The 26,845-nt window shown below is 47.9% G+C and overlaps 1 protein-coding gene and 1 pseudogene across 1 annotated transcript in view; both read left to right on the top strand.

Moving 5' to 3' along the window:
- kpnb3 (karyopherin (importin) beta 3) overlaps positions 1–26,364 on the top strand; it is a 33,337-nt gene extending 6,973 nt beyond the window's left edge. Inside the window, exons 7-26 of the mRNA XM_030362452.1 lie at positions 1,873–1,995; positions 3,054–3,174; positions 3,705–3,792; positions 9,920–10,026; positions 11,239–11,363; positions 11,466–11,555; positions 12,585–12,758; positions 13,353–13,571; positions 15,930–16,013; positions 16,159–16,291; positions 17,240–17,361; positions 17,872–17,968; positions 18,610–18,782; positions 19,094–19,205; positions 19,514–19,569; positions 20,813–20,935; positions 22,626–22,845; positions 23,561–23,789; positions 23,939–24,080; positions 25,067–26,364. Coding sequence (XP_030218312.1) covers positions 1,873–1,995; positions 3,054–3,174; positions 3,705–3,792; positions 9,920–10,026; positions 11,239–11,363; positions 11,466–11,555; positions 12,585–12,758; positions 13,353–13,571; positions 15,930–16,013; positions 16,159–16,291; positions 17,240–17,361; positions 17,872–17,968; positions 18,610–18,782; positions 19,094–19,205; positions 19,514–19,569; positions 20,813–20,935; positions 22,626–22,845; positions 23,561–23,789; positions 23,939–24,080; positions 25,067–25,153 — 2,625 coding nt within the window. The 3' untranslated portion in view covers positions 25,154–26,364. The remainder of the gene's footprint in view (positions 1–1,872; positions 1,996–3,053; positions 3,175–3,704; positions 3,793–9,919; positions 10,027–11,238; positions 11,364–11,465; positions 11,556–12,584; positions 12,759–13,352; positions 13,572–15,929; positions 16,014–16,158; positions 16,292–17,239; positions 17,362–17,871; positions 17,969–18,609; positions 18,783–19,093; positions 19,206–19,513; positions 19,570–20,812; positions 20,936–22,625; positions 22,846–23,560; positions 23,790–23,938; positions 24,081–25,066) is intronic.
- Positions 2,152–2,270, top strand: LOC115548077 (uncharacterized; annotated as a pseudogene).
- Positions 26,365–26,845: the final 481 nt, after the last annotated feature.

Below are 26,845 nucleotides of genomic sequence, written 5' to 3'. Positions count from 1 at the left end.
TTAAATTGTGTTTATTGCCTTTAAATTCCAAAATAAAAGTGCAAAGTAATGCATTCATAGAATTCTACGGTGCTCGGTCATCTGCAGCTGCTACCGGGTGGCGCCTCTTCAGGTGCTGGTGAATTGCCGTGGTGCTAGAATGGAAAGTCATCTCCATTTTGCAAAGACGACATATCACGGAATCGTTTCCTTTTACATTAAATAATTCCCATACTTTAGAGGAACGAGTGCGTGGCGCCTTGCACTTATGAAAGTCTGAGAAGCCGCTCGCGTTGCTACTACGCTCCGGCGCCGCCCATTTTATTTATTTATTTTATTTATTTTTTTTAATCAACGCGCATTTTTCGCGTCGACGTAATTTATGCGTCGACATCATAGATTACGTCGACGCGTCGTCCCAGCCCTAACCCCTTGGTTTGACCCCTCGGGTCACCCTCGAGGGGTCACGACCGTGTCATATCGTTGAGGGGTCTCGGTGACTCCCCAAGGATATGAAACTGTTGCGCTTCTTCATTAGGTTAATTTTTTTTTTTTTCTTCTGTTTTATACTCAGTTTTTGTTTACTAGTATTTTGGATGTTCGCTTTTCTCTGTAGAATATTGGGTATTTGTCGTGGGGTGACCGTGAGATTCCTAAATGACAGAAAGAGCATGGTGCAATAGAAACTCAACAAAACATTCCCTTTTAAAAGTATACATTTTATTCACCATGATTAGGTAACCCTATTCTAGTACTAACCCCTAATGATATTATTAACCCTGAAAAAGCATGGGATGGGATCTTACAGTAGTCTCACCTCCCATAGCCGGGAAACGGGAACCAGTCCAACTGAATTCCATCGCACGCAAACCGTAACAAAGCTTTGTGTTTTCCACACGCGTGTCCATCTCCCTGTACTCACCCTTCCACCCCTCCTTGGTCTTTTCGTCTCCTCCCTGCTGTGGTCCTTTTAGCTGCTGTGTGGTTGTTGAGGAACCAAGCCAAAGAATTGTACTCTTGTGTACTTGAAAGGACAATTCCGGTGTGAAATGGATCTTGGATATGTTTAATATAATAACGAGTTGGAATGTTTGTTTGGGAGCAGAAAAGAGCGTATAGACGCATTCTTAAGTTGGTTGTCTTTAGCCGATTCCACCAAAACGCTATAAACTTGGAACGATGGGGGCATTTGTTATGGTAAAAACTAAATCGCTACTTTAAATCACTTAAAATGCTGGAAGTAGCCAGACACTTCTTTGGTAGTATAATAAGGGTCTTAACATATAAAACGAGGCGTTGATAACTTTGTAAGTGTACAGAATACAGATTGTTTATTAAAAAGGACATTTTAATGCACACAATTTATACCATCAGTAGATCACCCGTCGACGCCATCTTGCTTTTGAGGCTTGATAGGTAGATTGACGAACGCAGAGATTGTGACATCCGTCAGCAACACACAAGCTCTTTGTTCGCCAATCTACTTATCGACCTGTCGAAACGATGTTTCACTGATGATCTATTGAACCCAAACTCTGAATCTGCCAATTTATTTCCAACTTTACGGAAGTTCCTATCCGTTTATAGCTATGCTTTACTCACAGATGTGTGAATTGACCTGGATATGAAGTGCATATCCAGCGTACGTAGCGCACAGAATGTTATATTATTTAGCGTAGCCCAAAATAATACAACATTCGTATTTTAAAGTGATAAGCAGAAGCTCTCCTCTCCTCTTGTTGAAAAAAAGAAATTTGTATAGGGGAACCTATAGGGGAAACACTGCATTCATAGCAAATGTACTTAATAAGCAAAAACGTGTCCATCTCCCTGTACTCTCCCTTCCACTGTCCCTACTCTTTTGGTCTCCTCCCCGTTTCTGTGGCCTCCTAGGTGGTGAACGAGTCCTGTTACCAGGCCGACGACTCTGTGCTCAAGTCCCTGGTGGAGATCGCAGACACGGCGCCGAAATACCTGAGGCCCAACCTGGAGGCTACGCTCCAGCTCAGCCTCAAGGTGAGTCAGGGGTCTGGGGGCCCCACGGCCCCGGGGGACCCCTGGACTCTTTGTTAAACGAAGGGTCGCTCGTAGAACCTCAAACCCTGATCGGCATGTAACGGCCATCACACTTGCCCTTACAATACATTTTAATTAACACTTATCGACCACCTCATCATCGGCCCTACCACCATGGACAAGCCCGATCTCGTCTGATCTCGGAAACTAAGCATGGTCGGGCCTGGTTAGTACCTGGATGGGAGACCGCCTGGTAATACCAGGTGCTTTAAGTGGTGTCGGGTGGTGGCCTATAGGTGGCATTCTTCCCTCTGGCCCCTTCACTCATCAATCCCGATAGCCCAGTACAGTGACGGGTGTATGGTGCTGTGGAAGATGCCGTCCTTCGGAGGAGATGTAAAACCGAGGTCCTGACTCACTGAGGTCATAAAAGATCCCAGGGCACTTATCGCAAAGAGAGGGGTTTCCCCGGTGTCCTGGCCCAACCAGGCTCATTCAATCTGGCCCCCTAATCATCCTCCTGTATAATTGGCTGACTCATTAATTCCCTCACTCTCCAACTCAAGCTGGTGTGTGGTGAGCGTTCTGGCGCAGATTGGCTGCCGCGCATCACCCAAGTTGGTGCTACACACCGGTGGTGGTTAGTGAGGTTCCCCCTTCCCTGTAAAAGCGTCTTTGAGTGTCTATATAAATTCAATCCATTATTATTATCATCAGACTACGACCCCCGTGGATCCCCCCCCAGTAAAGCGCAGTTTAACTGCTAGATTAGGGTTAGGCTTAGAGGGTTAGAATAAGGGTTGAAAGCTACCTTTGGGACCATCAGTGATGGTCCCTGGCAAAATAACTTTTGAACGAAAGGTCCTATCGACTAGACGTTGATACTTTTGAATACTAACTCAGGGAAGAGCTTTTCAACGGTACCAAGCTCCTCTCTACGACCACCGGAAGTGGGGGTAGCCCTAGCGGGACCATGTCTTCAAAGGCCAACAACTCCGGAGCAGAATCATTTCATTGTTAACCCAGTTGACCCTCTCTCTCCCTCTCCTAACCCCCAGCTGTGCGCAGACACCAACCTGAACAACATGCAGAGACAGCTTGCTTTGGAGGTGATCGTCACGCTGTCGGAGACCGCCGCAGCCATGCTGCGCAAACACACCGCGATCGTGGCCCAGAGCGGTGAGACACACACACAGAGACACACAAACGCACAACGCCATCTTGGCCCAGAGCGGTGAGGCAAACACACATAGACACGCAAACACAAATCCACCGCCATCGCACAGACACACAAACACATGCACACTAAGAGACACACACAAACGCACCGCCATCCTGGCCTAGAGTGGTAAGACACACAGAGAGACACACACGCACACAGACGCACACACAGACGCACGCACACCCATACACAATCACAACGCCATCGTGGCCTAGAGCGGTGAGGCGCACGCAAAGGACACAGACAGACCCAATCACAACGCCATCATGGCTCAAAGCGGTGAGATGGACACACAGAGACGGATGAATCAACCTTAATTGATGTCCAAAAAACCCCTTTATATGTATGTCATAAGGACACCAATGATACACACAACAACCTCCTGGAACTCTCTCCTCAAGATGTTGGGAGCTGTTTTAGCCCCTATGTTGTGTCTGCAGTGCCCCAGATGTTGGGACCTGTTTTAGCCCCTCTGTTGTGTCTGCAGTTCCCCAGATGTTGGCCATGATGGTGGACCTGGAGGAGGACGAGGAGTGGGCCATGACCGACGAGCTGGAGGAGGACGACTTCGACAGGTAGCACCTCCTCCTCCTCCCTGCTGCCACAATGGGGGTCCAGGCTACCGGGTCTCTTCAGGGCAGACGTACGGGCAGACGTACGGGGAGTCTTCCTTTAGGGCTTCTTTCAGGGCTTCCTTCAGGGGACCTTTCCTTAAGGGGTTACTTTTAGGCATGGTTTCTCAACGGAGCGGTACCGCCCCCTGGGGGGGATTTTAAACTTTCATGGTTTTCAAATTTCTTTGGTGAAAAAACGTTGCATTTCAAATACGTAATGTATAGGCCTAATTAGGCCTCTGCGCGCGATCTGTTTTCGCGCTGCCCGGGCCGCAGTACCCGTTGTTCCCGTGCCATTCATTCATTCATTCGTTCACGGGGCACCTCGGGAGTCGCGGGAGTGCCATGGCCACGGTCGCGGTGCCTAAGGTCACGGTGCCCGGGCCGCGGGGTGCCGCTGCCGGGGCACGATGGGTGACGTGGCGGCCGGGAGTCGTGGGAGTGCCCGCGCCGCGGTCATGGTGAATGAATGTTCAATCCAACTGTAGCGAACCCGGCCAGACAATGGTGAAGCGTACTGATGTTTCCAAATAGTTTATTGATGTACAGCCGTTCGTTCCTTATTTTGTACATTAGTCCTTTCTGGAACACCGTAAGAGCTAAGGACAGACAAATCAACAAAATTAGCTCTTAGAAACAAATAAACCATCTTAACCATTGAAATGACTCAAATAAACCTTTTAGCTTAGCATCACCGCATGCATACACTCTACAGAAGCTAAAGTTAGTATGAACAGCAACATAAATATTAGCATGGAGAATAAACAATCTCACATTAAGTCTGCTAAACACGCATAACTCCACATAAAACATATTTTTACAACATACCTTGTTCCCAATTCTAGCCAGGTGCTTAACACATACGGGGAAATCCTTACAATTGCGGAGCATTAAGAAAGTAGAAAAGTCTCGTAGGGAAAGAAAACATGCTTCCATCAGGTGTAAAAAATAAAGATCAATAATGCATCAGTAATACTGTTATAACAATTGTCGTGCCATAAGGCTTTTTAAATGGAATTGAAACGGAGACCCCCCCCGCTCCTTTACCACCTTGACTAAGACATTTTCTGGGGGAAACACTGGTGTCACTCACTGGGTGTTGAGAAGAGCGTAGACACGTTTCTCAACAGTCTGGTTATTTTTGGATGCAACCCACACTGGTATTACCCTCGATGTGTTGGATGAGCCTTCTGATGCTACACTGAGTGACGTTGCAGCAGGACCTTGACTTAGTCTTGCCTCGGATGAAGACCTTTCCTTCTCATAGTTGTTGTCGTGAAGGGCTGTTGGATGCTTTGCCTTGCAGGTCTCACAAAAGTGAAGAATTCACTTGAAAGTGGAGAATTCTTGCTTCTTGTTCAGGCTTTGTGTGACTTCACGGTTCCAACGTGAAGCCGCCCAGTCTGGAAGTTTATGAACGTATATGTCAAGGCCCTTGACATGAGGAATGGCATCTTGACAGGCGTTCAGGAAGTCTGAGAAGTGTCTTAGTCCCTCAGCGTCTTTAGGTTGAATCTTTGGCCATTTGGAGAGTCTTTCTCTGAACGCTCTCTGAATGGTGAGTGGCTGGCCATAGCGATGATTCAACTTGTTCCAGGCATCTTGGTAAGCTTCATTGTCATTTCGGTAGAAGGCGCCATCGAGGGCCTGGCGTGCTAGGCCGCCAACATATTTCTTGAGATAGCAGAGTTTTTCATCCGGAGAGATTGCTTTTTTATTAACAAGCGAGGTAAACGCTGCTTTCCATTCAATGAATCGTATTTGATCACCACTGAAGACGAATGGTTCAGGAAAGGGAAGCCTGTTTAAGGCTATGCTGTCTTGAAGAACGTGAGTGAGGAAAGGTCTGTGTGAGAGGGTGCTGTAGCATGAGTTGAAGGGACTGCAGTTATAAGCATGTTATTTGCTTCATTGTTCCTTTCATTGTCTGTGTAGCAAGCAACATCACGTTCCGTCTCCTTATCATAGACCTTAAGCTTGGCCTGAGCTGCCCGCACTGCCTTCTCTACCTGCAGTCGCTTCAGCTCACGCTTTTGTGCCTAGTCTAGAGCCTTCCGTTGTTGTTCCTCTAACTCTCTTATAGATTCTGTTTTTCTTCCTCTTACATCTCGTAATTTGCTTTCTTCACTGATAGTTAAGCTGCTGCATCAGCACGCTTGGCTGCTAGTGATGATGTCATAGAGCAGTGATCAGACTTGTTGTGACTTATCATGGACACAGCAGATCCGTAGATGGATTTTGCACAGTCATGGCGAAGCAGTGCATGAAGACGGCGTCTTACCTGTTTCTCGCCAAACTCACCTTCCTCGCCTATCGTTCTGCTGTAGGCGATGTTGATGATTTCTTTGGACACCGATTCACACGTCTCAACTCGACATCTTTTGTCAGTTGAAGGTGTGGTGAGATCTCGAATTTCAAAGTACATGGTCATTATATCTTCTTTACTTGTCCTACATTCGTCAATGAGACGCCACAGGTCACTGTCTTTCACATATGTCTTTAGTTGCTCTCTCGCTCTGCATATTTGGGAGTTCTATTTCTCATACATGGATAGCAGCCCTTTCTCCCCTTTCTGGGCCTTTTCCTCTTGGAGTGCACGCATCTTTTCTGTAGGATGTCATGCACGCTCGGAGCGATGGAGGTCTTCAGGTAGGTCATCACCTGTTTTTTCTGATTTACCTTGTTGATCAGTGAGGCTTTGTGGTTTAGCTTCAAATGTCTCCTTCAAACCTACTCTCTCAGAAGCAATGGTCGCTGTGTGGAGTTCACTCTCTGGGTCCTGAACTTTATGCTGGGAGTCAGCCGTCTGCTTCTCCGCCCCTTTCTTGTTAGCTGACTCTGCCATAATCAACTGAATTTTTAACCCTTTAAGTTAGAAGAAAACACTCTACAGAAGCTAGAGTTAGTATGAACAGCAATATAAATATTAGCATGGAGAATAAACAATCTCACATTAAGTCCGCTAAACACACATAACTCCACATAAAACAACAGACAACAGACTTTGTTTCCAATTCTAGCCAGGTGCTTAACACATACTGGTAAATCCTTACAATTGTGGAACTATAATAGTAATAGTAGAAACAACAAATAAAAGCATACAGGCAGCGATAATCTGTTATTCAACCCCCTTTTTAAGAGTTACTTACACCAACCATTTCTTCCTCAACTCTTCTTTCTTGGCCAATAGATCTGTCTGTCTGTGTAATAGGGTTTATTACGGTGATGTACAGTGCTGTTAGCCAATCAGAGGTGAGACATTTGCATGTCATGAATATTCATGAATATTTGTTTTCACCAAAACCGACTGAGAGGGTATTCATTGCTATTAGTGACCACCGCAAAATCAATGAAAACGATGCATTGACACCTTGAAGCAATATAACACGAGTGTGAGTGGGGTTGTTGGTTTGGGGCTTTTGCTCAAAAAAGGTTGAGAACCACTGCTTTAGGGGTACCTTTTCTTAGGGGAACCTTCAGTGGCTGGTGGCTTCCTCCCCTCTCCTCCCTGCTGGGGAGGGGAACCTTCTTAAAGGGATACTTCACCCCTGGAGATATGAAGGTTATATGCAGTAAATAATTATATGTATTATAAATGTGCAAAACAAATTGAAATCGGTTCATCCTAGCCTGAGAAAAGGCAGAAAGTGTCTCTGGCTCAAAAGTAAGAAATCCTCCAACTACCACAGTGCGTTGCGCTCGCTGCACCGCCCGCCTGTTTCCGTTTGGAGGGAGAAGGGCCCATTATACTAGCGCGACTGGTAGCGCGAGCAAACTTTGTCAAAACGTATCCCTCTGACACATCTCGTTTTTTCAAGTGCATCTTTTGTATATTATTGAACAGCATACAAACATTTGCTAATTACAGTAGCTCAGCATATCAAGTATTTGTACTCAATAGGGCTGTAACGATACGCGTATCAAACCGAAAATCGCGATACTCAAAGCCACGATCCTGTCTCGCGGTGTGAGAAGGCAGAAGCGCGATACGCCCTTTCTAACGCTGCGGTCAAATTGTCCGATTGAAATTTGCTAATAATTTGCCTAGATAATAGTCTGCTGACAGCGCCCCCTCCTATCGATGCCGTAAGTATGCGACTGCAATCCTCCGTAGCTACGGAGGATCGCATTTCTCCACAGCCGTCGAAGCGCTCATATGCGATATGAACGACATTTATCCAGAGGGGGCCTGTGTGATCCTGTCTCTAGTGTTTTGTGTGATTTGACTGGCAGTTTGTCTGCTTATAGGTCGGAATGAAGCGGCCACCGATTATTGACAGGATGGGTACTTTATTCTACCGGACTCGTTCGCTTCTTCACTAGACACACGCGCTACCGCTCGCTCTCCTCGCTCGTCCACTCACTCGCTGACGTCACTCACACACGCATACGCACATTGCCATTCTGGCGCACACACATATGCTACTCGTAACGCCTCGTTATTGCGACGTTCATGACCTTCAGGTTTTTCTCCATCTATTGAAAGTTAGGCTATTAAACATGTTGCATTCTATACGGCCTGATTATGTCATTATTTAAGCTACATAGCCTAATAAGTAGTGCTAATAGTATTGCTAATAACTCTTTCGTCCCCCTGGCCATCAGACTGTACAACAGCTCCCAGTAAAGGCAGGGAGGACAATAGATAACAACAATGGACATTTTATTTATTTATTTATTTATATTTATTTATATCTGTATTTTTGCACATCCATCTGCACTGTTTTTATGTGTTTTTTCGGCTGCTACTGGATACTTGAATTTTCCCCGGGATTAATAAAGTATATATCTATCTATCTATCTATCTATCTAATAAGGATATTTGACTAAACCAACCAAACAGTTGAAAAAAGCATCCTCCCACACGTTATTTCTTTATTCATTTAGCTATACTTTAATAGTATTCTTTCTGTTCAAATCTGTTCAGTGTTCCAAATTATTTGTTATTAAATGTTACATTAAGTTAATTGGTATATAAGTGTTGTTTAAATAAAATGCTTTTTAAATTTCAAAAAATCGTGGGATGTATCGAACCGTGGGTCAAAAATCGTGATACAAACCGAATCGTGAGTTTGTGTATCGTTACAGCCCTAGTACTCAACCTTTTCTCCCCCAGTTGAAATAAATGTTATCTTATCCATCGTATAAGTTCTTATCTTATACAGTAGGCTTACTTTAGTATAACAGCACTTGGGTTAGTAAACAAATCAACCAACATAAATTCGAAGTTTTATTCATGAAAAAAAATATGAACTATTTACACAAATAAAACGTGTAAAGTAGAGTCAAAATAGTCATAGCTCATCTTGAGCATCTACTGTCTCCTGGTAGCCACGGTACGTCTGTCCCATCTGGTGCTGAGTAATTAGCTCTGATGGCCTGGAAAACACATCCCTGGGCCTCAAAGCTATTGTAGCCAATGTTTAAAAAAACAGCAACAATTATTCTATGCTCAGACGTCTGTTTTTCCCGGCGGGCTTTGGGTGGTGTTTCCAGTTCAATTGCTGGGTCCGGAAAAATTTATCCAATACCCAACTGTTCAGATGAGGCGTAAAGCCTTGGTGAGAGGTTACACACATGGCCCCGTCCTTGCCAGATTCAGTCATTTATTCTAGAAGAAACTGGCATCGCTGCAATTCGCTGCAGCACAGGGACTCTACGTTAGTCTATAGGCGGCCATAGCAAACCGGCGCGCTCCTTGGCAACAGGCAAGGCGTGTTCAGCTGCAGCCGCAGCAGCCTCCTCCTCTATTAGTGTCAATTCTTCCTGGCTTTATACTGGCTCGTACTAATGGCTCTGAATGTCCGAATCCAACAATAGATACTCAAAATCCACTTTGGCTGTTTCACATTGCAAATTTGTTCTCTAGCTAAACGGTGAAGAAACATGGCGGACATTGTGTTGACAGGCAAGCAACGTTTTTGACAGGCTGGGGTACCTTCAGGGGTACTGACCGGTCCTCCCCTCTGGGGGGGGGGGGGGTTCAGGCTGTGGGACCTTCAGGGGTACTGACCTCCCCTCTCTGGGGGGGGTCCAGGCAGTTGGACCTTCGGGGGTACTGACCTTTTCCCCTCTCTCCTCTCCTTAGTAACGCAGTGGCTGGGGAGAGCGCTCTGGACCGCATCGCCTGTGGGCTGGGAGGCAAGATCGTCCTGCCCATGATCAAGCAGCACATCATGACCATGCTCCAGAACCGTGAGTCTCTTCATTTACTATCAAGGCATCTAGCACACGCTTTAACCAAAACGACTTACAACGGTTAATACACACATTCACACATCCACACACACGTTCACACATTCATACACGCATTCATCCATCCACACACACGTTCACCCATCCATACACACGTTCACACATCCATACACACGTTCACCCATCCATACACACGTTCACCCATCCATACACACGTTCACACATTCATCCACAGTCCCCTATTCAAGCATACATTCACACACACGTTCACCCATCCATACACACGTTCATCCATCCATACACACGTTCACCCATCCATACACACGTTCACCCATCCACACACACGTTCACCCATCCACACACGCGTTCACCCATCCACACACACGTTCACCCATCCATACACACGTTCGCCCATCCATACACACGTTCACACATTCATCCACAGTCACCTATTCAAGCACACATTCACACACACGTTCACCCATCCATACACACGTTCACCCATCCATACACACGTTCACCAATCCACACACACGTTCACCATTCCACACATAGGTTCACCCATTCACCCACTCGTTCAACCGTTCATACACACATTCACACATTCACCCACCGACGGCGGAGTCGACCCCTCAGGGCGACAGCCAGCTGGTCAGGAGCAGTCAGGGTGAGGCGTCTCGCTTAGGGACACCTCCACACTCCGCTAGGAGGAGCCGATGATTGAACCAGCAACGTCACAGTCAACCCACTCTACCTCCTGAGCGTTCACTCCGTGTAGGGGAGTGAACTTAAGCACCTTCCGGAAAGTACCGCTTTTGTGTGAGCATGATTAGCTGTCTCAAGCCTTTTGGGAATCTGGATTCTCCTGTCACAAGTGGGCGTGTCCAGCTAGATGTACGCTGTATAGATGAGCAACGTTTGATACAGTCCACTGGGTATGCTGGGAGTCAGATCTGTCCAGTGTACGTTTAGGCGGTCACGCCGACTAAAACACAGGAAGAGGAACATGATAACGGACATTATACAACAGTTAGTTCCGACCAAGTAATTTGATTGGACAATAGGCATGCTATGAGTGCTGATAAAGAGTATAACAGCACAGTTAAGCTAGTGTGTTTATGTGTTGCTTGGCAACAGTTTATTCCCTGTCCATTTGCGGATCTATGTGTTGATAAATCATTAAATTAACAAACGCCCCCGCCCCCCCCCCAGCGGACTGGAAGTACCGTCACGCCGGCCTCATGGCGCTGTCCGCCATCGGGGAGGGCTGCCACCAGCAGATGGAGGCCATCCTGAGCGAGATCGTCAGCTTCGTCCTGCTCTTCTGCTCCGACCCCGTAAGACCCCCGTCTCTGTCTCTGTCTCTGTCTCTGTCTCTGTCTCTCTCTGTCTCTGGTCATGTTGGTTGAACTCTTCCCTGCTGTGCTTCTCTCTGCCAGCATCCCAGAGTCCGCTACGCTGCCTGTAACGCCATCGGGCAGATGGCCACAGACTTTGCCCCAACCTTCCAGAAGAAATTCCACGATAAGGTGAGGAGGCGAAAATATCGGTAACCGGTAACTTTTTGGTTTCCGATGGGAACACATTGTTTACGATCGACCCATTGCAGTTAACCCGTAACCCCCGGCTATCCCAAGCTCTGACATCCCACCCACCTCCTGTGCGCAATACATTTTGCTAATCTCCCTGATTAACAAGGGTGTAAATCTCTGGTTTCCTCCCAATACAATGTTAAATCAATTAATTGTAAAACGATACGACATCTGCCGATATTGAAAGTCTGCTGCGATACGATTTCGATTCAGGGGAATGCGATCGATATGACACAATATCATATGCCCATTCAACACAACGTCTTACATTCACATCAACTCCAAAAAATCAACTTAATTATAATTTCAACATTTTATTCCTTTGCTCATCCGTATATCTAAAACAAAAACAATACATTTTTAACACAAATAATAAAGTGCCACATTGCATTTAAGTGCAAAAGCTTGCACTTGCATGGCTTAACTTAGAGTAAAAAAAGCCTATAGTACAGCAATATGCATCGATGCAGTTGGATCGTTCGCCTATCAATCGATTTATCGATGTACATCGATAGATCGTCACATCCCTAGCATCAGCCTGTACTTGAGCAGTGCAGGCCGCTGTTTGAAGAACATTTCTGAGGGGGGTGTCATTAAGCCCAGGGTTGCGTTCTCAACTGAAACGGTTGCCTCGGTAATAACGTCTGCTGACAGAGGCAGGATCGTTACACCCCTACTAACTATCCAGTTTCGGGTTTACACATGTTCATAATGCTTTTCAATTCTGTTAAAACTCGTATTTTATTTTATTAAATGATCGGAACAATCCATTGTGTCCCGATCGGCCGGGTATCGATAGGAACACATTCAGTTCCAAGATCTAAAAGTTTTTGTTTCCGATCGGCCATTTATCGTTAACCGATCGGAACACGTTTTGCTTCTGATTGGCCCGTTATCTTAAACTGATTGGAACACATTCAGTTCCATCGGTCTGTTAATTTGTCCGTTTCGGTTGACCCCGCCCAGGTGATATCGGCCCTGCTTCAGACCATGGAGGACCAGACCAACCCCCGGGTGCAGGCCCACGCTGCCGCCGCCCTCATCAACTTCACAGAGGACTGCCCCAAGTCCCTGCTGGTGCCCTACCTGGAGAGCCTGGTGCAGCACCTGCACGTCATCATGGTGGCCAAGCTCCAGGAGGTGGGTCAGCTGGTCCGTCTCCGTCTCCATCTCTGTCTCTCAGCTGATCCAGAACCTGGTCGTGCTCCTGCTCTCTCTCTCCGCCTGTCTCTTTCTGTCTCCCTCGCTCTCTGAGTCTCTCGCTTGCTCGCCCTCGCTCTGTTCTTTCTTGCTCTCTCTCTCTCTCGCTCTGTTTCTGTCTCTCTGTCTGTCTGTCTGTGACGTTCATTCTTTCATGCTTTCTCTCCCCCCAAGGTTGATCCAGAACCTGTCCATATTCAGTCTTTCTCCCTCTCTGAACCTGTTCTTCATGCTCTTTCTCTCGGTCTCTGTGACTCTCTCTCTCTCTCTCTCTCTCTCTCTCTCTCTCTCTCTCTCTCTCTCTCTCTCTCTCTCTCTCTCTCTCTCTCTCTCTCTCTCTCTCTCTCTCTCTCTCTCTCTCTCTCTCTCTCTCTCTCTCTCTCTCTCTCTCTCTCTCTCTCTCTCTCTCTCTCTCTCTCTCTCTCTCTCTCTCTCTCTCTCTCTCTCTCTCTCTCTCTCTCTCTCTCTCTCTCTCTCTCTCTCTCTCTCTCTCTCTCTCAACCTGTCCATAATCATAGTCTCTCTTTCTCCCAGTTGATCCAGAAGGGTACCAAGCTGGTTCTAGAGCAGGTGGTGACCTCCATCGCCTCGGTGGCGGACACGGCGGAGGAGAAGTTTGTGCCGTACTACGACCTCTTCATGCCGTCGCTAAAGCACATCGTGGAGAACGCCGTCCAGAAGGAGCTCCGCCTCCTCCGGGGGAAGACCATTGAGTGCATCAGCCTCATCGGCCTGGCCGTCGGCAAGGAGAAGGTAACCGTGACGAACACGCTGACCCAGACGCACTCTGTACACGTTATTATGACTTTATACGCACCATTGTTGACCTCATCGGCCTGGCTGTCGGCAAGGAGAAGGTAGTCGTGGTGACCACGTCCACGTAGTCCTCGCTGTTGGAGCGTTGCTTCCGAAATGGGTAGGACAAAATATCGCTATGGCGATATATCGTCAACCTTCTTCTTGCGATGCGAGTATCTTATCCTTTACTACTTAATATTGGCATGGCCCCCTAGAATCCAGTATCCGTCTGACTCTCCAAAAGCCTAGAAAACAAAACTAATCTCTAGGGCTGTAACGATACGCGTATCAAACCGAAAATCGCGATATTCAAAGCCACGAACCTGTCTCGCGGTGTGAGAAGGCGGAAGCGCGATATGCCCTTTCTAACTCTTCGGTCAAATTGTCCGATTGAAATTAAATAATAAATACTAAATAATAGTCTGCTGACAGCGCCCCCTCCTATCGATGCCGTAAATATGTGACGAGATGCCCTCTCTGTGATCACAGCTCTCCGTGGCTACGGAGGATTGCATTTCTCCACAGCCGTCGAAGTCCTCATATGCGATATGAACGACATTTATCCAGAGTGGGCCAAGCGTGAAAAAAATTGCCTGTGTGATCCTGTCTCTATTGTTTTGTGTGATTTGACTTGCAGTTTTTCTGCTTATAGGTCGGAATGAAGCGGCCACCGATTATTGACAGGATGGGTACTTTATTCTACCGGACTCGTTCGCTACTTCACTAGACACGCGCGCTACCGCTCGCTCTCCTCGCTCGTCCACTCACTCGCTGACGTCACTCACACACGCATACGCACACTGCCATTCTCGCGCATACACATATGCTACTCGTAACACTATGCCTCGTTATTGCGACGTTCATGTTTTTCCTCATCTATTGAAAGTTAGGCTATTAAACATGTTGCATTCTATACGGCCTGATTATGTCATTATTTAAGCTACATAGCCTAATAAGAAGCGCTAATAAGGATATTTGAATAAACCAACCAAACAGTTAAAGGGGCCCTATTATGCCTACCAGCAAAAAGCATCCTCCAACTGCAATCTTTGGTTATTTCTTTATTAATTTAGCTATACTTTAATAGTATTCTTTCGGTTCAAATCTGTTCAGTGTTCCAAATTATTTTTTATTAAATGTTACATTAAGATAATTGGTATTTAAGTGTTGTTTAAATAAAATGCTTTTTAAATTTAAAAGAATCGTGGGATGTATCGAACCGTGGGTCAAAAATGGTGATACAAACCGAATCATGAATTTGTGTATCGTTACAGCCCTACTAATCTCCCCATCTGAATATGAATACATTATGATTGTGAAACGGTAAAGTGCTGGATTTCCGTCTTTATTCATGGACCAAACTGAGTTTTTCAGTTACTTGCCTTTGACGCGGGGAGCAGGGAAATCTCTTTAGAGCGCTTTATTTTATTAATTAAAATATGTATATATCGCTATATCAGGACAATATTTCCTGTCGAACGATATTTGGCTACGATATTCGCCATGGCTACATTCTTCTTGCCATCGGCAAGGAGAAGGTAGCCATGGGGATGGAGATGTTCCCATACCATTATTGTTTCCATATTCCGATTCCTGAACTTGAGTATCAGCCGATACCAAGTATATATCGATCTAGCATTGTAACTAATTAAATTAAATTTCAATTCAATTTTATTTGTATAGCCTTAATCACCAGCCTTAATCACCAGTACAGTCTCAAAGGGCTTAACAGGCCAAATATTTATGAAACTAGAGATTTTCCTTCCCGTTACCGGTTCAGATTTCCTGAACCTGAGTATCGATACTGATACAGCATCTAGCGTTGTAACCAGTTGTAACAGTATCTGTTCTTATTGAAGGGGTCTCTTTCGGTGACACCAATGTATAATCGGTTCACTTAATGTTTCGGAACTAGATTAGCATTAATAACCTATAATTATAATAATACATGTGTATTCTTGCAGTTGTAGCTGTAGTTCTAGCGTCGATGCACCCATTTGGTTGGCGACTTGGTAGTTTGAACACACGTAGATCGGAGATGACCCGTTTCCCACTCCGACCATTAACGAACGCAGCATAGCAGTGCAGCATCGTAGGGATATCAGATGCTCCTTTCTTTGTCTGTAGTTCACCTCTTGTGTAGAGCTAACCCCTGGGTTTCTCTCTGTCTGTAGTTCTCCTCCTGTGTAGAGCTAACCCCTGGGTTTCTCTCTGTCTGTAGTTCTCCTCCTGTGTAGAGCTAACCCCTGGGTTTCTCTCTGTCTGTAGTTCTCCTCCTGTGTAGAGCTAACCCCTGGGTTTCTCTGTCTGTAGTTCATGCCCGATGCCTCGGCCGTGATGCAGCTGCTGCTGAAGACCCAGACTGACTTCAACGACCTAGAGGACGACGACCCCCAGGTGGGTACCCCTACCTACGGCCCCTCCTCCTCCCAGCTCCCCCCCCTCCCACCTGAACAAAGTGTGTGTCTGTGTGACTGTTTGTTCTTGACTGTGTGTGTGTGTGTGTTCTTGATTGTCTGTCTGATCCTAACTTGTGTCTCAGATCTCCTACATGATCTCAGCGTGGGCGCGCATGTGTAAGATCCTGGGGAAGGAGTTCCAGCAGTACCTCCCCGTGGTGATGGGCCCGCTAATGAAGACCGCCTCCATCAAGCCCGAGGTTGCCCTGCTGGACAGTAAGTCATCAACCCCGCCCCAACCACCAACCACCATGGGGACTAGAGCCCTACCGATACTGGGTTATCAAACCCCCCCCAACCACCACGTGGACTAGAGTAGAGACCTGCGTGGGACTGTTTTCTTCATCCCGCTCCTGCCCGCTCCCGCTGATTTTCTGACCATTACCGCCCGCGCCCGCAACGTGTGTGTTACACTCGCTCCCGCAATGTGCATGTCCACTCCCGCCCGCACCTGCAAAACTCTGAGAATTTATGCCCGCACAATAATAGAGATGCATTGATTTTGTGTCTTCTCCTGTCCCGCAGGAGAAAACACGTAATTATATAGGCTATTAAAAAGAGACTCATGGGCTGCGTGTCTTTTGACGCACTGGTCTAGCGCTCCTATTTCGTTGTTTTCATTTGTCAATTCAATAAGGGCTGTTTCATATTCTATTCTCCTCTTCTGTAGGCCTATTTTATTTATTTTTCTACCTTTATATAATCACGCAGTGATTGAGGATATTGTCTCTTTTCTAAGTTAGACCTGAACCCGCAGTGTTTTGTTTTACCCGCCCGTTCCCGCCCGCAGCAAAGTTCAAACCGCCCGCTCCCGCGAGATTTGGGATTGGGTCCCGCGGGACCCAATCCCAATGCAGACCTCTAGACTAGAGCTCTACCGATACTGGGTTATCAAACCCCCCCCAACCACCACGTGGACTAGAGCTGTACTTATACTTGGTCACCCCCCCCCCCTCCCCCCCAACCGAAGACCAGAGCGAGGGTTGTGTGTGTGAAGCTAAACACTGTCTTCCTCCTCCCTCTCCCTTTCCTCCTCCTCCCTCTCCCTTCCTCCTCCTCTACCTTTCATTCTTCCTTCTCTCCCCTTCCTCCTCCTCTACCTCTCCCTTCCTCCTCCTCTACCTCTACCTCGCTCCTTCTCCTACCCCCCCCCCCCCCCCCCAGCCCAGGACATGGAGAATATCTCTGAGGACGACGGCTGGGAGTTTGTGAACCTGGGCGACCAGCAGAGCTTCGGCATCAAGACGGCCGGCCTGGAGGAGAAGGCCACGGCCTGCCAGATGCTGGTGAGGACCGCCGGTCTCCCTTTCTGTCACTCTCTCACCCACACAGTCTCACTCTCAAATGCTCACCCTCTCTCTCCCCGCAGTCACTCTCTCTTGCTTACTCACTCAAACCCTCAAACGCGCTCTAGCTCACTCACTCTCCCCGCGATCACACTATTGCTCTCTCTCTCCCTCACTCTCTCAAATGCTCTCACTCACTTTCTACCTCACCTTCTCCATCACTCTCTCCAACACTCTATCTCAAAGGCTCTCACTCCTTAGCTCTCAAACAACCACTCTCTCTCTCACACTCTCACTCTCTATTTCTCTCCCATTGAATCCCCTCGATGCGTCGCCGTGGATACCTCCATCCATGTGTGTTTAACCTCGTTCCCTCCCTGACGCTCCAGGTGTGTATAACCTCGCCCCCTCCTCCAGGTGTAATGCTGTGGGTAACCTTGCTCCTCCCCCTCTCCCTCCCCCCTCTCCCTCCCCCCTCTCCTCCCCCTCTCCCTACCCCCTCTCCTCCAGGTGTGCTACGCCAAGGAGTTGAAGGAGGGCTTTGTGGAGTACACGGAGCAGGTGGTGAAGCTCATGGTGCCGCTGCTCAAGTTCTACTTCCATGATGATATCCTTTCACCTCTGACCTCTGACCTGCCCTCTGACCCTGAGGACCCAACCTCTGACCCCTTCGACCCCCCCTGACCCCTCTGACCCACCCCGCCCCGCCCCCCCTGGGTCGTCAGCAATGTTGAGGTGTGGGCTGGTGGTTGTTAAGCACCTGGTCTACTGAGGAACCTCCACCTGCTAGCGATGCTTGGTTACAAGTGAGCAACTTGCTAATGTTAGTTAGCGACTTGAATTGTTGACTCGCTAAAGATTGTTAGCGTCTTGAATTGTTGACTCGCTAACGATAGTTAGCGACTTGAATTGTTGACTCGCTAACGATAGTTAGCGTCTTGACTTGTTGACTTGCTAAGGATAGTTAGAGACTTGGGTTGTTGACTTGCTAAGGATAGTTAGCGACTTGGGTTGCTGACTTGCTAAGGATAGTTAGCAACTTGCTTACTTGCTAAAGATAGTTAGCGTGTTGACTTGCCATAAATAGTTGGCAACTTTCTAATGACGGCGATAGTTTTTGCAATTTGCTAATGATGCTTATGGCTAACGATCGTTCACAAGTGGGGAGTTGTAATTATTACTAAGTGAAATCAATGTCGTCGTCAATGCACTGCCCCAAGGAGTGTTGTCCCTTGACCCCTCCTGTACGTGTGCGCGTGGCGGCGGCGGAGTCCATGCCCCTCCTGCTGGAGTGTGCGCGGGTGCGCGGCCCCGACTACCTCACACAGATGTGGCACTTCATGTGTGATGCGCTCATCAAGTCCATCGGCACCGAGCCCGACTCCGACGTGCTGTCGGAGATCATGCACGCCTTCGCCAAGGTGAGCGCCCCTCCGTACCTTAGCATACGGAGTACCTCTGCTAATGCTAAGAGGCTGTGATTGGTTAGGAATTTACTAAAAGAAACTAACGCCTGACAGTGGGAGAGTCTGAGAGTGTCTTAGTCTGAGAGTGTCTGAGTGAGTGAGGGATTGTGTCGGTGGTTGAGGGAGTGTGTGTCGGTGGGTCAATTAATGTCACCGTGGCCACTGGCTGTGTCTCCTCCTCCCTGTGCCGCACACCGACCCCCTGCTGTTGCGTCCTGTTGTGTCTCCTCCACCGACCCCCTGCCTTGTCTCTCTCCCCCCTGCAGTGTGTGGAGCTGATGGGCGACGGCTGTCTGAACACAGAGCACTTTGAGGAGCTGGGAGGCATCCTGAAGGGCAAGCTGGAGGAGCACTTCAAGAACCAGGAGCTCAGACAAGGTGAGGACCCCTACCAGTCAACCTGCTCCACCTCCTGAGCCTTAAAGCTGTCCGTTCCTAAAACGATTTCATGCAAACCAGACGTGAAATGTTTTAGACAAGTAATTTATTAACAATTATCAATATAGTAAAAAAATATATGTATGTTAAAGATTCAACTGAAGCCAAACTGCAATTTATGGCCCTTGAAAAATTATTCTACACCAGTAAAACGACCTCTTGACACATCAGATGTCAGGTCAGATGTTGTGGAGGACTCCTCTGAGAGTGTGTTGAATCCAACAACTCCTGTTTCCTCTCCATGACAGCCAAGCGGCAGGACGAGGACTACGACGAGCAGGTGGAGGAGACATTACAGGACGAGGTGAGCCCGGCCCCCCCCCCCCCCCCCACGATGCAGCCTAAAATACTTCACATAGAGGGATTATCACTCTACGTCACTCCCCGCTCTACGCGCATGTCGTTGGCAGAAAGAGACGAGAGCGATAAGAGCCGCAATCATGTCTTGTTGTGTGGTTGGTTGCACAAACCTTTTTAATAGACTGATTATCCCATTTATTCTACTTCTTGCTTGCCAACATAATAAAACAATTCAAATACTTTAATAATTATGCTTTTTCTTAATCGCATTGCATGCTTATTAAATGTATACTCTTGTTTGAGGTCATCTCCCTCACAAAGTAGTCCCCTTTAATTACGATCTATCAACATCTATCATGTTTTTGACACCTCGAAGGGCATTATCCCGCTTATACCATCGCCACTTGCCAAGAAAAAATATATTAAGATCATAAATTTATATTATCATGCTTTTTACAATCCAAATTTAAAGTTTTTCACGTAAATAGGACGGACCGTAGCTACGACTTGGCAACGGGAGGTTTTCTAGTCCACTGAGCTACGAGCCAGAGAGCTAACGTTATGGATTGTTCCTTTTTTAATTTTTTTTTTGTCCCAGCCTATATACCACAGATACTCTAGGGTCTATAGCATATAACCGCGTTGTCTGATTACAGTTTGATTCATTTTTCACATATTACAAGCTCTCGTTTTGTAGAATAATCACCTCACCATTAGTTTCAATGGGAATCGCGACGGCCTATACTTTCAACATAATGTGTACATATTTTTGATCCGAAATTCGTCCCAGCCTTTATACCACAGATGCTATAGAGTCTATAGAATATAACCGCATTTTCTGATTGTTGTTTAATGTAACAGTAAGCTGACAAAATCGCTAATTAACACCGCAACTGCATATTAACCACCAAGAGATAACTATGGCAACCAGTCAAACAGATTTTCTTTTTGCCATCTTTCTGCGCGAGCATCCGCCGTGTTGCTGAACCAATAATCCCCCTGTAAGAATCATCTGATGTGTAAATTCTGTGCTAGACTCATTAGCAGACATGCTAATGGGGCCAACTGAATATAAATTATAATCTGAAACCTAACCTGCTTCCAGGATGAAAATATATGAATTGCATTTATAGAGTGCTTTCCTAGGTACCCAAAAGGTGTCTGTCTGTAAAAGAGTGTCTGTCTGTAACCATGTCTGTGTGTTATACGTGTGTCACCTCATCCACTGACCCTCCTGCCCCCTGTAGGACGAGAACGACGTGTACATCCTGACCAAGGTGTCTGACATCCTGCACTCGGTGTTCAGCGCCTACAAGGAGAAGGTGCTGCCCTGGTTCGAGCAGCTCATGCCCCTCATTGTGCAGCTCATCGTGAGTCTCCTCCACACTCAACTGACTTAAGTCTGGCTTAAGTCCCTTTTTCTCCTCCACACTCCACTGACTCAAGTCTATTCTCTCCTAAACACTCCACCGACTCAAAACTGTCTAAAGTCCCTTCTTGCCTCCACACTCCACTGACTTAGGACTGTCTTAAGTCCCTTCTCGCCTCCACACTACACTGACTCAAGTCACTTCGGTCCTCAACACTCCACCAACTCAAGAATGTCTTAACTCACTTCTCGCCTCTACACTACACTGAGGGTGCACTCACACTAGGCCATCTGGCCGTGACCGTTTTCACACCTAACCGTGCTCAAATCTGCCAGTGTGAGTGTGGCCAGTCTGGCCAGGCCAGGCCAACTTGGCCACTTGGGAGAGGTGTGCTGCTACGGTACGGGCCACCACGGTACAGATGCTAATGAGCCGACACGCGTACACGCACGGCTACGCAACCTGAGCTGGATGACGTATAGTCCATGCGACGACCATGGACATAATAAAGGCGACGAGCCTTCTTTTCCATTAAACGGTAAACATGGCGTCAAGCGGTTCAACTAGTGACTGCGAACTAGAGTGGGCTCCATCTGAGAACGGCTCCAAATAAGCAACAGACTCAGCAAAGTGCGAACTGTGTTCTCTGTGTTGTTGTCCATTGTTGTTAAAACTCTTGACTGGCGGCAGACTTTATTATGGTCCATGCAGCGGACGCTTGGTGATGACGTGTTACGACGTGATGACGTATTTACAAGAGCCTACCGTGGCCAGGCCACAGTTGCGACGGCCAACGTCGCAACTTAAGACAATTTAAGACTGTCTTAAATTCCTTCTCGACTCCACTGACTCAATTCAATTCTCTCCTCCACACTCCACTGACTCAAGACTGTCTTAAGTCCCTTCTCGCCTCCAGACTCCGCTGACTTAAGACTGGCTTAAGTCCCTTCTCACCTCCACACTCCAGCGACTCAAGAATGTTTCAAGTCCCTTCTCGCTTCCACGCTACAGTGACTTAAAACTGTCTTCAGTCCCTTCTCTCCGACACACTACACTGACTTAAGACGGTCTTAAGTCCCTTCTCTCAACCAAACACCACTGACTTAAGGCTGAAGTCTGTTCTCGCCTCCACACTCCGCTGCCTCAAGTCTTACTCCATGATGAGTAACTTCAGAATAATTGAGTGCCATCAACGGCATCTCGTAGAGGCTTTTCATATATTATTTTAACGATTCAAATTCAGGATATGGGTCTTGCCATGCTTTTATTGTGTAGCCCGTCGGTTATAGGAAGTCTCAAAGGGCCTCACAGGCTGCGTTTGATGGCCGCAAGGAAGGAACCAAGGAAGAAACTTCCGTCCTTCCTCCGTTGAAGGAACCAAGGAAGGACCTCTTTACTTCCATCCTTTGAACGAACCAAGGAAGGAAGAGTCTTCCTCCAAGGAAGCAACACGAGGATGGCTCTTCCCTTCCAGGGATGCCATTTCCATCCAATAACCAGCGCTTGAATCCTAAACGACAGCGGCGTATTAAACCACCGAGTTCACATCACTGTGCTGACCCTTCACTTCGCTGTTGGGGACTGACCTCTCCCCCCACCCCCAGTTCCCCAGCCGTCCGTGGGCGGACCGGCAGTGGGGGCTGTGTGTCTTCTGACCTCTGACCTCTCTTCCTCTCTCGTTCCCCCCCAGTGCCCCAGCCGTCCGTGGGCAGACCGGCAGTGGGGTCTGTGTATCTTCGACGACGTGGTGGAGCACTGCAGCCCCACCTCCTTCAAGTACGCGGACCTGTTCCTGCGGCCCATGCTGCAGTCCCTGGTGGACGCCAGCCCCGAGGTCAGGCAGGCCGGGGCCTACGGCGTGGGCGTCATGGCGCAGTACGGCGGCGAGAGCTACCGGCCCTTCTGCACCGGTGAGTGGGCGCAGTGACCGGAGAGTGATTGAGGATGAAGAGTGTGGTGGAGGCTGATTGTGGTGGAGGCTGTGTGTGTGGTGGAGGCTGTGTGTGTGGTGGAGGCTGTGTGTGTGGGGGAGGCTGTGTGTGTGGTGGAGGCTGTGTGTGTGGGGGAGGCTGAGTGTGTGGGGGAGACGGAATGGATGGCGGGAGGGATGGGTCTGGGATGTGTTTTTGGTGTTGCAGCAGTAGTAGTTGTTAAGGATGGATAGACTTGCTTGTTAGCATTTTAAACTATGTCCTTCCAAGACAACCCCCTTTACTTATTTCAGTAACGGTGAAGAAACAGTGTAGATTACTATGTTGACGATCATATGAAACAGACGGTCGTGTTTAAAATCCAATTTAGAAAGAAAAAAGCATTTCTGCTTGGAAATTCCTCCAGAAATTAAGTAACAAGCCTTTGGCTCGTTAGAACTATTGGAAATTGTAACTCGGTGTAGAGATGTATGCACTGATTTGCATTATTTACCTTCAATACGGTCCTGGTGTTTCACTTTCTTCCTCACAACAAGCTGCTGAAAGCGCATTAGAAATGGAATAAGTATGAAATGCCATTAAAACGTCGCAAACAGGGAATTCAAGCTTACATAACTCGTGCTAATACGCAACATGCACAGCTAACCAAAAAGAGGCTTACATTCTAACCCTTGTTCGTCTCCCCCCCCCCCAGAGGCGATCGCGCTGCTGGTTGGCGCCATCCAGGCGGCGGAGTCGCGCTCAAAGGAGAACGTCAACGCCACTGAGAACTGCATCTCGGCCGTGGGCAAGGTGATGCGTTTCAGGCCGGAATGCGCCAACGTCACCGAGATCCTCCCCCATTGGCTGGCCTGGCTGCCACTCAACGAGGACAAGGAGGAGGCGGCCCACACCTTCGACTTCCTGTGTGACCTCATCGAGAGGTAGTCCCCTCTCCCACATCGAGCCATTTTGTGTGTGTTGGAGTGTGAGAGAGAGGCGTGTGTGGGTGTGGGTGTGGGGGTGGGTGGGTGGGAGGGAGAGTTGGAGGAGAGAGAATAAAATGTTAAATTTTTTCCTTTCGTAACCACAGCAACAACCCCATCGTCCTCGGACCGGACAACTCCAACCTCCCCAAGATCTTCCTCATCATCGCCGAGGGCGTGGCCAACGAGTCCGTGAAGAGCGAGGACGCCTGCAGCAAGAGGCTGGCCAACGTGGTCCGACAGGTCCAGGTGAGTCACTTGCATGGTACTAAGGGTGCACTCACACTAGGACATCTGGCCATGGCCGTGGCCGTTTTAGCACCTAACCGTGCTCAAATCTGCCAGTGTGAGTGTGGCCAGTCTGGCCAGGCTGGGCCAATTTGGCCACTTGGGAGAGGTGTGCTGCTACGGCACGGGCCGCTACGGTACAGATGCTAATGAGCCGACACGCGTACACACACGGCTACGCAACCTTAGCTGGATGACGTATAGTCAATGACATAATAAAGGCGACGAGCCTTCTTTCCCATTAAACGGTAAACATCGCGTCAAGCGGTTCAACTGTTGGTGTGTTCTCTGTGTTGTTATCCATTGTTGTTAAACTCTGACTGGCGGCAGACTTTATTATGGTCCATGCAGCGGACGCTTGGTGATGACGTGTTACGACGTGATGACGTATGTACAAGAGCCTTCCGTGGCCAGGCCACAGCTGCGACGGCCAACGGCCACGGCCAGATGGCCTAGTGTGAGTGCAGGCCAGAGAACAATGGGGCCATTTGAGCACGGTTAGGTGTGAAAATGGCCACACGGCCATGGCCAGATGGCCTAGTGTGAGTGCTAAGATCGGTCAGGGGCTGGGTGGGGCTCAGGAGGTAGAGCGGGTTGGCTGGTAACCGCAAGGTTGCTAGTTCGATCCCCGGCTCCTCCTAGCTGGGCGTCGAGTTGTCCCTGAGCGAGACGACTCACCCTGACACTCACATTTTGTCTGCACACACGCGATAGAAGGATTACGATAAATGTTTACTTTTGATTTCTAGATGTTTCATGAAGCCTTTATTTGATCAGAAAGTCTCATTGAGGTGAATCTCTTCTGAATGAGACGTGAAACGTTTACAAATGGCTAAAATATCCCAAAAGATACTATAACGGATGTTTAACTTTCTACCTAATTATTTACGAATTAACCTTCCTTCAGTGTGTTATTCCCGGTTATAACCCCGTCTCTCTCTCCTCAGACGTCGGGCGGCCTGTGGACGCAGTGTATCTCCTCCCTCAACGAGGCCCAGACGAAAGCCCTACAGAGTCTGCTTAGCAGCGCCTGAGTCCCCCTGTCTCCCCCTCCTCCCCCAGACCCCCCCACCAACGCCGCCACTGCTCCCATTTTAACGTGAAATAAAGTCAAAACATCCAGAGCCGGGAAAACCTCCCTCCCTCCGCTCATGAGTACTTCCTCCTGCTGCGAACTCTTTGTGAAAGGACTGCTACACAAACACCGCCTCCCCTCCACCCTGATCGGTGCCTCCCCCAGCCCCCTCCCTCCAACCCCAGCGCTACACCCTCACCCTCCTCACCCCCCACCCTTTCCTGACACGAATCTTGGTCAGACGGGCGGCAGAGCCAGCTGAAAACGGAGGGAAATAAGCTCCTCCCACGCTCCGACATTTTGTGTTTTTTGTTTTGACGGCGATGTCGACCAATCGAAGGCCTCCTCCTCCACCGCCCCCGCCGCCACCATGAGCAGACTCTACACCGGCCTCGACGGAGCGACGTTTGTCTGTCTAACGATCCGAAAGCAGATTAATTGTCTCGTATCTGGACTATTTGTTTTTTCTTCTTTTTGGGGGAAGCTATTTGTTTAAAGGGGTTTATACATATATTTTGTTTCCTTTCACGTGTTGCCCAGTGGAAACCAGTGAAACCAGTGGAGGGAGGGGGGAGTCTCTGGTCGTCTGGGTCCCGGATGGAGACTGGACATTCAGGAGGATTCGGACCGAGAGGGGAATGTGCATGTGTGGCCGCCGCCTCCGCCTGTGAATTTACTTTTTATTTGTCATGTTTTCTTTTTGGTTTATGCCCAGTATGGGACTGGGGAGAGGTCTTGATGGACTGGGAAGAGGTCTTGATGGACCATTGCTTGGATGAGGGGGGGAGGGGGGGATGCTTCTGAAGGGGGCTAAGTGCTAACCCCCGTGTTATTAGCGGCGCGATTCTAATGACTTAGAAACCCAGGGAGAGATGGTCGCCCAAACCCTGGTTTGGTTCAGCAAAACTTGCGTCGAAGCCCAGGTGGAGTTCAAAGGTGTCAAAGTGTCTCGTTTTAGAACGGTTTTGATAGTACTAGGGAGTTCTGGTGAGGGAGAGCAATAACCTTTATTAGTAGCCGGTCTCTGGCACGCTGTCGGGGATCGAACGCAGTTCGGAGAATCTCTGTTCGGGAAATGTTTCGCTGCCAACTGCTGATTGGTTTAGAGGCTGATGGTGTTTGATGGAATTACACGAAATAATACCAAGAATAAATTCCAACTGAAAGAATTGTCTTTTTCTGTTTGTATCTCTGTGTTTGTGTTTCATGCCAGGTACCTTTGGTCAAAATATTTTCAATATGTAAAAAAAAAAGGTAGTTAATATATTGATATGACCTTACTTGGTATTTCTTAGGAAGGCTACCAACGGTTTGCTTGTGTTAAATTCCCTAACGTAGGATATGGTCAATTACAATCCATTGAAACTTACTTTTTTAAATTATGTGCCATAAAATACCGGTACATCTTTTTGTGTAGCCATGTTGAAGCCTCAAATAAATCATTCTGCATTCTTTTAAAATATATGCCCGGAACTTTTCAAAAAGTTTATCCGATTTTTAACTAGATACACGAAGGAAATTACACACGATACAAGGTTTTATCGGCGAACAACATTTGACGACGAATGCCTAGAAGTGTCCGTGATTGGCGGATGCAATCCGAGCAGGTGATTGACAGCCGTGCGAGCCTGTCGCAGGTCGAGGGGCCGGC

The sequence above is a fragment of the Gadus morhua genome, chromosome 7 (assembly GCF_902167405.1).
Source record: "Gadus morhua chromosome 7, gadMor3.0, whole genome shotgun sequence".
NCBI lineage: Eukaryota > Metazoa > Chordata > Actinopteri > Gadiformes > Gadidae > Gadus > Gadus morhua.
The sequence above is the reverse complement of the archived record's forward strand: the minus strand, read 5'-3'. Positions and strand labels throughout refer to the sequence as shown.